Source organism: Pelmatolapia mariae, linkage group LG13 (assembly GCF_036321145.2).
Source record: "Pelmatolapia mariae isolate MD_Pm_ZW linkage group LG13, Pm_UMD_F_2, whole genome shotgun sequence".
In the NCBI taxonomy this organism is placed as follows: Eukaryota; Metazoa; Chordata; class Actinopteri; order Cichliformes; family Cichlidae; genus Pelmatolapia; species Pelmatolapia mariae.
Window position 1 is genome coordinate 5459802 of NC_086238.1, and position 17097 is coordinate 5476898.

The 17097-nt window shown below is 39.9% G+C and overlaps 1 protein-coding gene across 4 annotated transcripts in view; it reads right to left on the reverse strand.

Annotated features, from left to right (window-relative positions):
• Positions 1-17097, reverse strand: part of phactr2 (phosphatase and actin regulator 2) — a 44136-nt gene that overhangs the window by 15997 nt on the left and 11042 nt on the right. For 3 of the 4 annotated variants that reach the window (XM_063491707.1, XM_063491703.1, XM_063491705.1), the window contains exons 2-4: positions 1280-1465; positions 422-496; positions 39-179 (exon numbers count right to left, since the gene is read on the reverse strand). In XM_063491707.1, the coding sequence (XP_063347777.1) occupies positions 39-179; positions 422-496; positions 1280-1465 (402 nt within the window). Of the gene's footprint in view, positions 1-38; positions 180-421; positions 497-1279; positions 1466-10756; positions 10962-17097 lie in introns of those variants that run through there. The other variant, XM_063491704.1, reaches the window with a different exon arrangement.

The following is a 17097-nucleotide window of genomic DNA, read 5'->3' on the forward strand; positions in this document are numbered from 1 at the left end:
TATGACAAAGGTTATATTGTGACTGGTCCAAAGGTTACCTGGTTTCTCCTCAGTTCTGACCGGCCCAGTGGCCTGTTCCTCCCGCAGTGTTTCTTGAGACTCAATGTCGACTTTGACTTCCTCTGGCGTCAAACTGGATGTGGCATGGCCGTTCAGATTTTCACTGATGACTGGTTCATCTAGGGGAGAAGAAATTAAAGCTGCTTTTTAGTCATTTTCTCCATCTCCTGATGTGACACAAACAACATGTGACAAAGTGAAAAGGTTTTGAAGTGTAAAGAACAATAAAAAACATGTTAAGATGTGTCTTACAAGGTGAATTGCTTTGCTCTGTAATAAGTAAATGTCATATTTTGGGGAAGAAGAGGTGTTACATTTAATGTGTTCTTGAGCATGGATTTGACTGAGACATAGGACAAACCTTGGTCTGGGATGAGAACTCCTTTCTTGATGAGCTCCTCCCTTGTTTGTCTAGTGGAGATTTTTCTCTCTAGAACTGAAAGACCAACAAGCTCAAGTTCAATATATTTATTCGAACACATCAACAACACAATGCCAAACCACATTTTGCACACTTTGCAACTGCATGACCTTGAAATAAGAGACGGGGTGACGAACGGGCCTGCCTACAATCCAGATCTGTCACCCCATGTAAACATTTTGCACATTAAGAAAAGAAAAATGTGACAAAGGAGACCACATAATGTTAAGTAAATGTTAAATTATTTGTAAATCACCACAATCTGCTTTTACTGAAATGGAAATGTGGTTGTGTACTGATCTCAGATCCTCCCCCCCCCAGAAAACTTTGACACCAATAAATAATCTCATTATAAGGAAAGAAGTTCTACTTCCCAGTTAGCACCTTATATATCCCCTACTGTTTTCTAAGCTGTCCTGAGCGCTAGCATTAAAGGGACATAGAGGAACACAACTTTCATACAAACACAGGAAAAGCAAAAGATAAAACCTAGCAGCTTTCAGGAAAAGAGTCTCTGGTTTTTGTATTTACCTCTGTCTCTCTTTATTTCCCAGCCAAACCCCTGAGGAATCAATCAGCAAGAACTACAAACAAACCATTCACTCTTTTCCTTTTAAAGCTCTTCTGGGAGCAACACTGCTCCATTTCACGCATAATGTTCCACACAAATCCAAAAATGCAATCTGTGATACTGACCAGACACTTGATTGAGGAGAACAAATCAGAAGCGACTCATCAGCTTGTTGATACAGTGTCATTAACATACACATCCACACGCGGACACACAAGACGTCCTACCTTTTGAAAGATCCTGGAACTTGTCGCTGGTCTTCTTCTTCCTCCACTTCCAGGGTTTGAAAAGTTTGCCCAGGGTTGACAGCTTGCCTCGCTGCTGCCGTGATGCATGGGCATTCTGGGCATTGGCAGAGCTGTCCACCGCCACGTCGCAGCTGGCCACAGATGTTGATTTCTCCAGTCCCTCAACTAGAAGACGCAGCAGAAATGCATGTAAATAGGAGAAAAGGAATATCAGCGTGCAACCCAGGCAGGGCCCTTCTATTTGCATATTATCCATAAGCCTTTGCAGCCTTTCTCTATGAGAGCTGGTCTCTCCTTCAACTGATATGCAAGGATGATCCTGCCATCTGGGCACAGAAGATTCTTATTCTCAAGACCAAAATTTCCAATTTGAATAAAAATAATAATACTGGACCTTAATTTCAATCAAACTAGTTCCTTTTAACTCGTTCATACTGCACAATACTGACAAGTATAGGCCATCTACGATGTACACATGTTATACATTATAAAACAGATTTTTCTGCCTGTTTCTTTGACCTTTTTTTTCTAATACTCTTTCTTCTTCTTGTGATATACTGAACAGCTTGAATCCCACCCTTCAAATTATTCAACTGAAATGATCCGAGAAGGTGAAGGACCCTCTTTACTTGAAGTGCTCTCAAACGTATGCAATCATCTGACCCCCTTCCTTCAGGTCACAGCAACATGATGCTCAAAATAGAGTCATAGCACTTAAGATTCATTTTTATTCCTGTAGCCATTTAAAGGACGACAGGAAAAAATGGCTCTCTTAACATAATGGAAGCTTCCACAAACCACAGTGCACTTTATCTGGCTCTATAGTTTGCAGTTTTTTATGTGCAGGATTATAGCGGCGTTTATATTTTTGGTCTGTATTTACTGGAATTGTGTTTATATTTTAATAGTGTAGTGTTATTTAGTATTATACACATCTCTTTAACAAGTGATTACTGGTGTTTACTGCCGAAGGCTTGTTCCTGTCAGTTTCCCGATAACGCCCGCCTATATTATCAGGACACTAAAAGCTTTAAATGAAGACAGATCCACACACGTTTTTAAGACGGAGTCAGCAAGTGTTAAAAAAAGCTGAGAAATAGTCATATTTGTCCCGCTCTACAGGTCAGTTTTCAACAGCGGCGAATATTTGTTTTTAACAGTATTTGCAGTGCGTGCGCTCGTATGTGTGTCTTGGCGAGATCCCTGTCCTCCCACAGCTCCTCCTCTTCCTGCTGAAAGATTAGAAGTGCTGTGAAACTTCTGGGATAATGTCGACAGTGTGTGCGAGTGCGTGTGTGTGTGTGTGCAGGAAGCTTACAGAGGAAAGAGAGGTGGTGTGTGTGATTCCTCAGATTTAAGCAGAGGAAGGCTTTTGTTTTTGCAGCTACGTAACACTGCTGAATCACCGCTGACTCTATGGAGCCCAGCTAGCGGCAAATGTGTATCATTTTTTCCGCAAAAAACTTTTGAGTAATTTATGTCTTTTTTCATATTTGCACTCCCGCAGAAAAGGTCAGGTTATTGCTGCTTGTAGGAAATGAAGTTCAGCGATGTGGAAGGTGGCGGGGAGTATTTGAAGGAGCTGTGTGCTTTTAGCGTAGAAGTGCTCTTAAATGACAGAACAGCCCCAAAACTAATACAGAAGAAAAGAATAAGTGTAATGTAAATAACTTGTCCTCATTGAGGCTTGAGATGTGCTACCATTTAACATCCTTTACTCAAATTTTCAGGTTTATATTGTGCCATGCCTTTATGAACGCATGGCGCAACATAGAAGAGCCGGCTCCACGGGACAAGACTCGGCCGTCCATCTGCATCTAAAGGGAAATGGTCACTTTTTTGAGGATGCCAATGTTCACATTTTGGACAGAGAAGACACATGGTTTAAATGAGGAGTGAAAGAAGCCATCTGTGTCCACTGTGAACGACCATCTTTGAACAGAGGGGGTGGCTTATGACACCAACTGTCTGCCATCTCAATCCAGTTCTGAGATCCCTTCCCAGACCCCTTGACGCCCATTCACATCCTGGGCCATTTGACCTCAGGAAATTACGTGATAGGGTGGGGTTAGGTTTCACGATGAGCTCACCCGAAACCTTGGCTGATTGTGACCTACACCCGTTTTCACACCTTGGCCCGTGTGATTAGGTAAAGGATCAATAGGGGGTCCATGACCCTCTCAGGGACACTCCCACAGAGGTTAAATCTGGGACTCTCCACCAATTGACCTTAGAACTGAAGAAGCTTCTCAGATGAAACATCTTCAAGCAACTTAAAGAAGTCCAGACGCTTTTCTTTCCAAGCTCCTTAGACTACGATGACCTGGATGACTGAGAGCCTTCACAGACACTGTGTTGAACACTTTATTTTTATTGTATTAATATATTAAAATGCAGTCAGACTAAGTAATAATAGATGTTCGGAACATTAATCAGCCATGTGCAAAAATTAAAAATGACTACAAAACATAATACCTACAATTGGCATTACAAAAAAAAAGCCTGGCTCAAGTTCAACTTCAGCTGATATGTCTTCAACACAATACTTGGATGTTTTTCACATGAAGTCATGGTGGTTGTTTTCTCCAATTATGTGGACAGCTTCAATTAATTCTTAAAACATTTTTTAAACAAAGGAAAAAAAACCTTTAAAAGATGCAAGATCAAGTGCACGATCCAGGATCCTGGTTACACTAATCCATAACAATTTGTATTCTGATTGGCAAGAGGAAATATACTCATGAGCGCAACCTACATTTGGTGACATGACAGCAGCCTGGTTTGAAGAACTAAAAAAATACAGAATCATCGCAAAACCTCAATAGCCGAAGGCCAGGGACTCTCATGTCATCTGCAAACTGAGATAAACGCAATTATTCAAGGGAGACGATTTAAGGGAATTCATTAATTCATTCTTTCAAGTGCATTCTTAGAGAACTCCTAAATTCGCAAATGCTAGCTACACATGGAGGCAATCACTATGCCTGCTCAATAAAAATAATAATGCATTCCCACTCAGCTCATGTCACTCTAAATACCTGCTGACAAGAAAACAATAAAAGTTGGTTGAAAACAGAACAGTGCAGTGTCATCTCAGTACTGTTTAAGATGCTTATGCAGCCCCATTGTCAGCAAAAAAAAAATATCTGCCAGATTTCCACCAGACCAAAGCTTAAAAAACACTCAGCTTAGCTGACCAGATGATCCAGATGTTCATTTTGGCAGTAAAGAAGTTAGGTAACCATATGCCTAACAGCAACTAAAGTCACTCAGTTAAGCATTTCCTGGCTAAGCAGATCTAGTGGGTCAAATCCATTTCATAACCTTCAGCTCAATTGAAAACTATCAATACCCTGATGATTGGTTGGCTCTCACCAGCATTGACATATAGCTGATTTGCACTCTGCACAGATGGACATGGGCTAAAACTGATGAGTATAAACTATCTCTGACTGCTGCTTACTGCTGATGAAGGATCAATGCATTGTTTATTCACACGCTGTGACTAACTAAAGTCTACATAAGTGTACATTTTTTTTCTACTAGTGTTGTTTATTTTCCACGGTGATGAGAAAGTCTCTCTTTTCCCCTGCATTACTGAAGCTAACGTAAATGTGCATCGATCAAAATATTTGTTTGAACACTGTCAATTAAATATGATTAAACCAAATTCACACAGGTTTACAACTAACAAACTCTTAATATCTAACAAATAATATCAAATCTTCTTATTCTGTCTATAAATTTAAAGCCAGTTTTGCAGGTTTTAAAACATTTGGTGGTCTTTAGCAGATCTAAACTGAATAAAGTAGGATTATTATAACAAAAAACAGATGTGTCATTAGCCTAAAGTGTAAAATGAGGGTCAGATAGTAAGAAGTAATATAACTAGAGCAATATAACCATAACAAAGCACTCTGCTTTGTTAAGGAATGCTTGTAAAAATCATAGTTTCATTATTGCTCCCAACAGTATTGTGATCACCTTTATCACATCGAGTGCACAAGGACATTTAAAAAAAAAAAACATGTACATAAAAACAATGGCAGTAAAGAGTGAAGACATGCAGCACAGAGCCCCCTACAACTCCCCTCAGACCAATGTAGCACCCTCTTTTTGCACACACACATACTTTGCATACACACACTCATTTCCTGTTCCTGTGTTGATATCAAATCACAACAATAGGTGCATTTCAGCAGCTACTCTGTACCGCTAATGATGGGAAAATCGGTAACAGCGATTATCATCACCATTAGGCCAACTATCAAACTTCCAGTGGGAACCAAACAGGGACAATGGATTGACTGACTACTTGCTGAGAAAAGAAAATGAAACGAAGAGGCAAAAGAAAACTCACTGCTTAGTTTAGAGAAGAAACAAAGTAAATCAACAAAAGAGATTCATCTGCTTCCCATTTTTCGGAACCAATTGTAATACAGTCTTTTCAAATTCCTGGTTTTACAGTTATGTAATTATCATAAGGAAAGGGGAAGATTTGAGATTCATGCTGTGTCGTGTAGCAATGCAGGAAATCTAAAGCCTGCATTGTTGTGACACATGCATGAGGTGCTTACACTTACACTGAATGTGTTCAACGGCAGAGATCTCACAAGTACAACAATACGTCATCTTTTCCGAGAAAATTACACCTACAGTTAATTTATTGTTCTCACCTCACTCTGCAGAAATTCCAATCATTCCGTCCCCCAAACAACTGACCAGAGGCTGATGCTTGGAGGTGGGCAACCGTTAAATAACTCTTGATTTCCATCTTTATGTATACGACTATTATCGACATTTAAAGAAAAAAAACCTTGGCGATTTACTGTAGCTACATTGTAGTGGAACAGAAAATAGTGAATATACTGTTGATATTAGCTACTTTAACAATTTCTCCACAGTAATTGAACCTGCAGCTGCAGGGTTGTTGTTTGTTCTTTAGTGAGAGATTGCATGATGGTTGATTATTTTATGTTTTCACTGGGATTCAAAATGTATAGGAACCAGTCCTAAGGGTTCACTGTTCCGGTTAGATGGCACTAACAAAAAGACAGAGGTGGCGCTAGAGGTGGAGCTGGACTTGGCGGTGTTGAAAATGCTAAGATTTTTACTGGGAGTGGCTAAGAGGGAAATGATTAGAAAGTAGTATATCAGAGGGACAGTCCAGCTTGAGCTGTTTGTAGACAAGATGGACCTGACACGTGCAGGGAAGGGATACTGGACAAAGCCTGTTGAATATGGAGCTGCCATGCAGACAGAAAAGAGGAAAACCACAGAAGAGTCATGGGTGTAGTGAAGGAGGACATGCAGTGTTAGTGTGACAGAAGAAGTTGCTCGCTTGTGTGCGAGATGGAAGCTGATAATCTGTCAGTGAGCTAATCTGGCAACTTCTAAATAAAACGGCTAAAAAAAGAGGACGATCTCATTTATCTGTACTTGTCTCATTTCAGCACAGTTTGAGAATTTCTAGGTTTGTGAACACTGTGACGGCACCTTATGGGACTAGCGATGTATACTATACTGTATACTGTAAACTGGGGAGGCAGAATTAAAAATAGTTGGAATAACCAGTCTTTGGGACTCTATCGCTTGTGTTAGTGCTGCTTTTTTTAGCTTAGCCTATGCCCCAGAAGACACAATATATATATAAAAAAACTTCTTTATTGTGAAGTGACACTGGGTAAAATTAAAACAATATATGAAACAACATGAAAACTCTCCACTGCACCCATTGTATGTGCTTCTTTTGGTACTTTTTAAATGGTTGATTGTTTATTTCGTGCTTGTTCCTCTTTGTGGTGAACACCACAGTTGTCCCATTCCTGTTCAAGCCCACTGACACGTCTACATAGTCAAATATAACGGTGACAAATATAGTAAAATTGAGGCAGACAATGTTAGTTTACTGTATGTGCAAAAGTAATGCTCAACAACTGCTACATCAAACACAGCAAACGTTTTAGCTGTTCATTACATTACACAAACAGATAAACACCAGCCACTGCCAATCTTATTTGCCAATACGTCGAACACTGTCAACAAGGTAAGTACTAACAGATAACAGCTTTATACATGTTGACTTCTTTTCAACTAAAAAAACCTTTGTTTTTTTTGTTTTTTAAATCAATATTGCCAGGCCTTAATCCATTGTATCTATTAAGAAAAATATACACCATCATAAATCAACAAAATCAGGTTTTAGGAAACCAAATCAGAGGAATTAAGATCTTCAGTTCATCAATCTGCTGTTTAACAGTAATATATTTTATGCTGACAGTATTTGTTGTAACTGACAGTTGCTTTAAAACAGTGCTGTATTTGATCTCTTTAAATTAAACTGTGTACCTCCTCTAAATCTCAGTTTAATTCTGGGACGTTGTTATACATTACAGATGCTGACTCGACTCCATTGTTCCACACTGAATTTTACACTGAAACAGCTGAAATGCAATGTCATACAAAATGGGTGAGTCAGGACTTGGATATTTTGCAGCTGGGTGGGATAATTAGAAACACAACTTCAGAGACAGCAGACGACCAAATAAAAGAGACTTCAGTTGCCAGTTGCTTTGAAAAACTGCAAAGTCTTATATGTATCGCCTGATATAATATTTAAGGGTAAAAGAGATGTATTGTGACAGAGTCAGCAAACTCTTTTCAGACGTTATTGCCTGAACATGTGTTAAGGAGGAGGGAAAAGGGAGAGGCTTCCTTCCTTCACTCCAAGTCACCGGGGAGGGAAAAAGCAAGCGTCACAAACAGAGGAAGAGGGATGGAGGGGCAGAAAGAGGCAAAAAGAAACAAAGGGAAGAAGAAAAGATGAAAGAGGGGAGACACAGGGGAAAAGGGACACTGAGGTGGGGCATGAGAAAATGTGGGATTAAAGAAAGAAGGAACAGGGAAAGGAAGAGAAGAAGACAAGGCAAAAGAGGTGCTGGACAAGAGTGGAGGGAGGGGCGGTGCTGGGCTCTGCAGTTTTAACACTTGGGTCATTTCTTCCAAATCTTTCTCCAGCAAAGGCTGGAGAAGCATTATAGAGCTCAACTCATGATACTTGCACGACTTCAAAGCTCAGGCTAAGTCTGGAGTAACAGAGCAAAAAGCAGTCAAACAGGAAACTGACCATGTTTTAACTTCGCTAGAGAAGCTCAGAGATCTCAGTATTATGTTAATGATCTTTCAATAAGACCCTGAGAGAAAGAATTCCACTTCTGCTCTTAGTGCTGTAGATTCGGCATTTAAAGCACACCACATCATTATGAAGTCGTAATGTAACCATGCAGGACATATAGATCATTATTATAGCCAGCAGGTTCCTTTGCATGTTGACTAAAGTGCATTACAGTTGAGTCTGAGTTTTAGTTTAAATGCTGACAGAGCCATAAAACAGATTTAGTTTTGTTTTCATCCAGAGTCATGTGTCTCATCCTCTACCTCACTGCCTTTAAGCCTTCCCATAAAAAGTGTGATTGAACGTGAAGTGCCTACCTTTATGGCTCAACGAACCGACCAAGGACTACAGATGGAAAAAAAAGGCTTTGATTGTAAAAAGAAAGCATTCGGGTTCAGTATTTGCCAGTGTTGCATATGAAAAAAGCTGATTAAAATGACTCTGGGAATTAGATACACAAAGAACTCCAACAGATTAACCAATGAACAATCAGTGTTGCAGTTTAGTATGCAGATGAAAGAACACAAACTACTCTTTTTGTTCAATCTGTAGATCATAATAAGCTTCAATGTCATTATAAAGCTGATAAACACTTGATGGTTAGACTGTTTCATTTAAGAGTATTTTTTCCTTTTCTTTCTATTAGGACCAATTATGCCAATTTCCAGCTTCATAATCTTCAAAATCTGCATGATTCCTAGTTTGAAATGATAACTTCACTTTTTCAGGGCCTTTGGTGTTGCCCCTCAGACTGCTTTGAGCTGATAGGAAGGCAAAAATAACCCAAATGACCACTTGTTTTAACTTCAAGTATCTAAAAGAGCATCTCTAAAAGTATAACATATGTAACCTTGCAGCAGATGGGCTACAGCAGCACAAAACCACACGGGGTGCCACTCTTACCAGCTAAAAACAGAAAAATTAGGCTCCAGTTTGCACAAGCTCACCAAGAGAAGATCGGACACACATTAACTGGTCTGAAGACGTTTTGATTCTGATTGCAGGGTTAGAACTTAAAAACTTTGAAAGCATGGATACAGCCTGTCTTGTATTAATAGTTCAGGCTAGTGACAGAGGTCTAATAGTGTGTGGTATAATGTCAGTCCATACTTTGGGTCTCTGAGCGCCATTTAAACACCACAGCCTACCTGAATATAGTTGCTGACCATGTACATCCCTTTATAACCAAAGTGTAAGCATGCCCCGCTGCAAAGTTCAGATCATCTCAAGATGATTTCTTGAACATGACAATGACACTGTCAAATGGCCTCCACAGTCACCAGATCTCAACCCAACTGAGGTCTTGGGACACAGTGAAGCAGGAGATCCACATCATTGACAAATATTCATGATGACTGCATGATGCTGTCATGTCAATATGCACCAAAGATATGTTTCCAGCACCTTGCTGAATTTATGCTGCGAAGACTTAAGGTAGCTGTAAATGCAAAAGGCGGTCAAATCCAGTACTAGCATGGTGCACCTAAAAAACTAGAAAGAAATCTGAAGAAGTCTTCATTAAGGAGATAATTAACTTACTAAGGAGTTACATTAATCCATAATTTAAATAATAACAGGTTTAAACGTAGCTCAGAACTCCAGCACTTCTCATTTATCCAAAATTAATATCTTCTGTAAAATTGCATTTCCTGCTAGCTCTTCATAAAAATGACCAGGCCTACTTGTTGACTCACTGAGTGCTGCTCAACAGCTTCGTGACTGTATTTACTGTGCTCAGATAGTCATCTCGATCTGGGGTCTACTGTAGGGGGAAATGGTTACAAGTTTAATCTGCGCTCCTTCCGATCATCTGGACCAATGTCAAGTTGGCTGCTAAATACATAAAGTTTTCATTACCTAGTTACAACAAGCCAGCCTTTTAAACAGCTCTTGGGTTATACAACACTGCATCCTGTTTTAAGACAGGCTGTTTCACTAGCTTTTTTTTTCTTCTTTACAACAGTTGGGTGGCAGAGCCAGCGATAAATTTAGAAACCCCCTACACACATACACACACACGGCGTAAAATGATGCAAGAATAAAATGAACACACATCTATTTAGCAAACTTCCACTGGCGTTAACGGTATTTAGCGCAGCGCTTTGTTTGAACTGTGTCGAAGTTATGCGACAGAAATGTGAAAGAACGAAAACAAAAAACGAGAAGACTTCCTGAATAAAGATAGCGGACTGTGTGTGAGAGAGACAAGAGGAAGGGAGACTGCACACTGCACGTATACACACACACACACACACACACACCACATGTACACACACACTCACCGCTTGCAGTCTGAGACACGGCAGACACGGCGGTCTGACCCATATTCGGCTTGAGCACCGGGCCGGACCGGGCCCCCGAACCCGCTATCACGGCTCTCTATCTCCGCATAAACCCCGTCCGCCGCCGCCAAGCGAGTTCATTTCAAAAAAAGAAGTTTTTACGCCGTGATGGCTCAGTCGCTGGAAACTTGGTTCACTCTCTCACTCACTGGGTCTCTACTACGTCGTAACTTCCCCTCCCTCCACCTCCACCACCTCCTCCTCCTCCCCTCCTCCTCCTCCTGTGAGCGGCTGAAAATGCCTCTCATTCCTCTATGCAGATTAGGGACGCTGCTGGGGTCAAAGGGCGAAGGGGTCCGACACCCTCAGCCGCTGGTTTACATCGGCCCAGATCACGAAATGATGGCACTAACCTAGAACTGCGCTCCAGTGAAACTTGAGGTGAATGTGACTCAATTATCCTACATAACTATTTTCACAAACCAGTATTGTAGCCTTAGTGCACTACACAGCTTTTGTTCAAATTCATATTGTAACTATTGTATCTATCTAACTTTTGTGTATTGTCTTTTTTTCTTTTACCACATTATGCAGTCATTTGCAGTATTATCACACATGTATCCTTGTCACACTTACATGTTTCATATCATCAAACAAATTTTAATATTAGAGAAAAAATAACGCCAGTAAATACAAAATGAAGTTTTTTAATGGCAATTTTATAGAGTATTATAATTATTATTGGGTGGCATGGTGGTTAGCACTGTTGCATAACAAGTTCCTGGATGTAATTTCACAATTTCTGTATGTTCAGCCCTTGGTCTGTTTTTCAGACATTTGTGGAAGAAGACATAGTTTTAAAGAGCTCCCTGAATTTGAGCAATCATTCTACTGTCACAACAAGTCCATTTGTGAGATTTCTTCCATCATAGCTATTCTGCAATTACTTGTTGTTTCGGAACCATAGCAATTCAGCCACGGACTGGCATACCACGTAAAGTTACAGAGTGGGATTACCGAGAGCTGTGCGTAAAAGTTGCCAACACTGCTGACTCAATAACTGTAGCGTTACAAACCTCCCTTGGCATTAACACGAGCACAAAAACTGTGCATCAGGAGCTTCATGGCATAGGTTTCCATGGACAAACAATCACGGAAACCCATTACACTTTCTTAGTCCAATAAGCTGAGCTGAATAGGTGTAAGGTGTAATGTGTCGGAGGCCCAATACTTTTGTGTATGTTGTCTATTTGAATATAAATATTTTAACTTGTTTCTCCATCTGTGAATTCTTCACAAAGCAGGCTGGAAAAAGTCTCCAGCTAATGCTAAGCTAATGACAGCAACAGAAAGCAATTAGAGTCAGGGGTGAGAAAAGCTGGAGTCTAACTAATAAATGAAGCATGCAGGTATCATGCAAAATTATGTCTGTGTGTGCACAATAAGTTGTGTGTTGCAGCAGGACATTTACCTTAAATATTAAATCCAATTTATTTCAACCTGGAGTACTTCCCATAAATGGGTGATGTGGTGGCATGACCTCATTAGAGCCTTTCACATCCTGAAATTTGACTCCGCTGAAGGAGTCCTGTAAGTACAAAATGGTCCGAAATTCCCCCTGTGAGTCGTCCATCTCTGACCTGCAGGTTCCTCTAAAGCCTGAGGTTTGAGATTACAAAGGAGGCTCAAGCAGGTATTAAATCCAAGGGTTAAATTATCTTTTGACCTCAAATGAGTGTGCTCTATAAATATGTGTTTTTGTGTGTGTTAGTAACTCAAGGATCATATTTCATGATCCAATGAATCTAGAAAACCAGGTAATTCCAAAGAGTTATGACAGATTTTCTTTCTACTGGATGTGCCTGTGAATTTTAAGCAAGTACAGTGTTTCTGGAACTTGTGATGGGTATTTTACAATATTACCCAATATTAAAAATATATAACAAGAAACAAAAAGATGACGATAATGGCAATAATAAGTTGCTGCATTGCTAATATGATATGTAGTGTACTTATTGCACAATACATCATACAGTATCATTTAAAACCTGTGTGGCAGTGCATATCAGTTGTTTTTAGACCAAATTTAAGGTCCTCCTTAGCAACAAATCCACTCACATTGTATTTTATAGTCACACTCTCTAAATATTATTTTATTGACATTCCAGCAGCCCAATAGTACCATCTAGCACAATAATTAAACATCTGAGAGCCTATCTCAGGAACCAGGCTTGGGAAATGACAATATATTTAGCTTACAGTCTATAATTAATACATAAATGAGCTTACAGTCCAGCTCCAGAGGAAAAGCAGTAGGCTTTACCCTGCAGGCAATTTATTATTAAAAAGGAAGATGACAGTAGTGAATCTTGAACCAACCCAGCAGTGAGTCATTCAAAAGAGCGCAAAGTCAGTCAAGTGTTGTCATTAGGTGCTCTACTTGCAGCACACACAAGTAATATCTGTTTAATATTAGACACAAGAGCACACATCACTGCTCAGTGACAACTGTGGCAAACTGAGTCAAACACTCCTGCCACTGACTCTCAACACGAGAGTCAACTAACGTGTGTGTGTGTGTGTGTGTGCATGTGTGACTGTGTGTGTCTGTCTTTGTGTGTGTGTGTGTTTGTGTTTATAGAAGAGAAAGCGCAAGAGAAAGAGCTTTGGCCATCATTACTGTCAACACAGTGTCAGTTGAGACCTTGCAGAACATGGCTTGACAGAAATAAGCCATTAGTACACACGGTCCCTCCCACTCTCTACACACACAAACACACACAGGCACACACAGCAGCAGTATGAGCAAATTAAACTTGCCTGATCTGGACACGAAACGACTTTCCATTTGGGCCAAGACTGCCATCTAGTGTTAAGCAAAGTAAGCATAAGCAAACTGACTTCAGGTTAACTGGGAGATGATTTGTCACAAAGTTGTTCTTGTTCCATTCATAATTCTGTTTCTATGTGGCAGTGCTGCCCTCGCTCCCTGATCCCATTTCCCCATAAGTCATTAAACATCAGGAAGCCACATGCAGTCCTGGCATTTAAGCAGCCACAGCACAGAGAACATTCTTCTTAAGGATTGTGGCAGAATGAGAAATAAAGCCAACATTGACCTTTAAACAAAACTAATTTTGGAAGTTTTGTTACAAAAATGAAGCAGTGTATGGATTTTGTGTGTGTGTGCAGACTCACTCACCACTTCTTGTCTGCTCTGATTCAGTAAAACCCAATTACCTGCCCTTTGATTGTGGCTTATTTCAACCTAACTCTAACTCGGTTCTTAAGGTGACGCGGATGCCATCAAGTCCAAAGAATATGTGACATTTGCTTGATCCGCCATATTAACAAACGACCCCTTTCAATTGCTTTTGTGCTAGTAGCATGCAATGTTACCATTCAATATACATTTAGCTTTGGAGCTGCCAAGTCAACCACACAGTTATGGGGCTGTCATTAGTGAATCAGATGGAAATGGATAATTGAACAGGAAGGAAGTCGGTAAAGAGGTGGGAGGATAAAAACTGAGAATGAGAATGGAAGTACTTAGAGAGGTTAACAGCAGAATATGACTATGTTAGCACTTACTGGGAGGTAATGTCATTTACACAATGTACCCGCAACACATACTGAATTTGGAGCACATTTACACGTGTTAAAGGACAGAGATAATACCACTGAGATGAATGGGTCACTATAGTGACCCAGAACACACACACTGATTTCCAGACAAGACAGCACAACATTCAGTCTCAGAGGGTATTTTCACTGGTTCCTTCAGTTCCCATAATCCAATGATTCTTATGTTTTTGCCTACACCACATTTTTTAAAATTAATTATTAACAGTGAAAAAGATCCGTGTTGCATTTTAGTTAAATGTCAGCACAATAGCATGAGGTAACTTTTTTCCATAGATAAATCATATTCATTGAACTTAGTATTTTTCCTTTGGTCATCCACCCACAGAGGCTCTATGCTCCACCAGTGGAGCCATCCACATAGATTCAGAATAACTGAAATAATGCACAGAGATGCACATATATGGACTCTGTCCAAAATGGATCAGAGTCAGACATGCATTAGCTAATTAGCTAAAAAAGAATGAAAACTGAGCCAAAAAAAGATCTGAAGATAATGAATCCTTATCCGAAACAAGCTTGATTTCAGCTCATCCCAACAAAAAGACATGAGAGGTCTAAAAGGACAAAGATGATGTCATTTTAAACATTGACTACTGAGTTTATTGTATGTGCATGGTTTTATGGTTACACACAAGGTTACATAGATTAATGTTATATTTTAATGTACGCCTTTATGCATTTTTACGTATAGTTATTTTTAATTCTATATTTTCAAATGGGTGTCTCTGTTCTCAGTGCAGGACAATTTTCATTTTTGAATTTCATGAGCTTTATCATTCACTGCCCATCTGCCTTAAAACACACACGCATACACGTGCGCTCACACACTACTTGGGTATCATTTATATTGATGCACAGAGTCTTGACCTTGCCTGAAACCATCAAGTACAATTAAGACATCATGATGACAAAGAGTAGAGCTTGTGTTGCCTCTAGAACCAGACAGACAAATATCAGCTGACAATAGCAGACATTATGTATGTTTCCAATAGAGATGCCCTCATCCTGATGTCACACCAGCTGGTTTATTGACTACCATGTGCACTTGAATTCTGGAGTCAGAAGTGACCGTATTTGGATAAGGTGGAGCTGGTGACACTGGAAACCTGATTCGAAGTATATACCTTTCTTTGCAGTTTAATACACACTTACTGATGGGATTCATTTCAAAAGGATCACAAGTTCACTGAAGGAGTGAGTTCAGACAATGAGATTATATAGATTTTTTTTTTTTACATTATATTGATTTAGTGTTTCATGAAAACAGTGATTTTTTTAGTGACTCTATTTCAAGGGATTGCAAGGCACCTCTGCAGGGGCTTCACTTCTCTGGCCTGGTGGCTATAATTGTACTTTTTCTGTTAATGCTAGGCCTTCAGTGCTGCCACTTTCAGTTCTTCAGCTTTAAGTGTGGGGTTTCTTTGCTTTAATGTTTGGCTTTATGCAAGTATCACTAACAAGTAAAAGTGTCAGTAACCAGATCTCAATAAGACTGAGTTCCTGTAACTTGTTTCCAAACTGCTGGCTTAATCTGAGCATCCTATAAACACCCGCATACATACTGTTCCTTTTGTCACCCGTAGTTATTCTGCCATAGGCCTCGTCTCCTGGGGGCTTCCCATGACACACTGAGCGCTTCTTCCTCATTGAACTCTTTCCACTCTTTATTCATACACCACTTTGCATTTAATCATTAGTTATTAACAATCTCTTGCTCTCCTCCACAGCGTGCCTTTTGTCCTGTCTCCCTCTCCTCACCCCAACTGCTTACGTCAGATGGCTGTCCCTCTGGCTCTCCTGGTGGTTTCTTCCTCTTAAAAGGAAGTTTTTCCTTCCCACTGTTGCCAATCGTTTAGTCATTGGGGATTTGTCTAATTGTTGGTGTTTTCTCTCTATTATTGTAACGCCTTTATTTTACAATATAAAGGGCCTTGCTGTGATTTGGCACTACATAAAATGAACTGAACTGAGCAGTGAAATGACCAAAACATGCCATAAGAGCAGCATCACCACGTTTCACACGTAAACTACCTGAAAAACAGATTACTGATCAGACGCAAGATTTTGACTAGATGAAATTAATACGTGTGCTATAAATCTGTGCAAGATTTTTAGGGATTTATTTGAAATCAAGAGTACTCAGCTTTGAGTATGAGAATGAATCTCTCAAGGTAACACCTCAGGAATTGGACTCTGCTTGCCCTGACACTAAATAACTGAGATTAACAGAGGGAGTCTGACCATTTCTCTGACCGGAACAGCAAAAGGAGAGACAAGAGAGGTGAAGGGGGCGAGGGGCCAGAGGAAAGGAAGAGAGTCATCAAATATTAAGTAGTAGCCTCAGCAGAACAAGAGATAATAATTGTTTAAGTGCTTCTTTTCAGAGCCTTTCTCCTCTCCCCTTGATTTATTTATTAAACAAAGTTTTTTTTTTCCCCAGAGCACATTCTAAGAAAATTGTCCTAACCTAATATTATTTTGCGCTTACATAACTCTGTATATGTGGCTGTCCTTTACATGCACAGCACAACCAGTTTAAGGAGGTCTATGTGAAGTTCACCTAATGGATTTTCTGTGTTATGAACTAACTAACCTTTTTAAGAGTCAGTGACGGGACTTGTCTGAACCAGGATCATGATTCAGACTGCAAACTGTCATAACAGTCAGGTGTGACTCAGCAAGGAACAGGCCCTGTT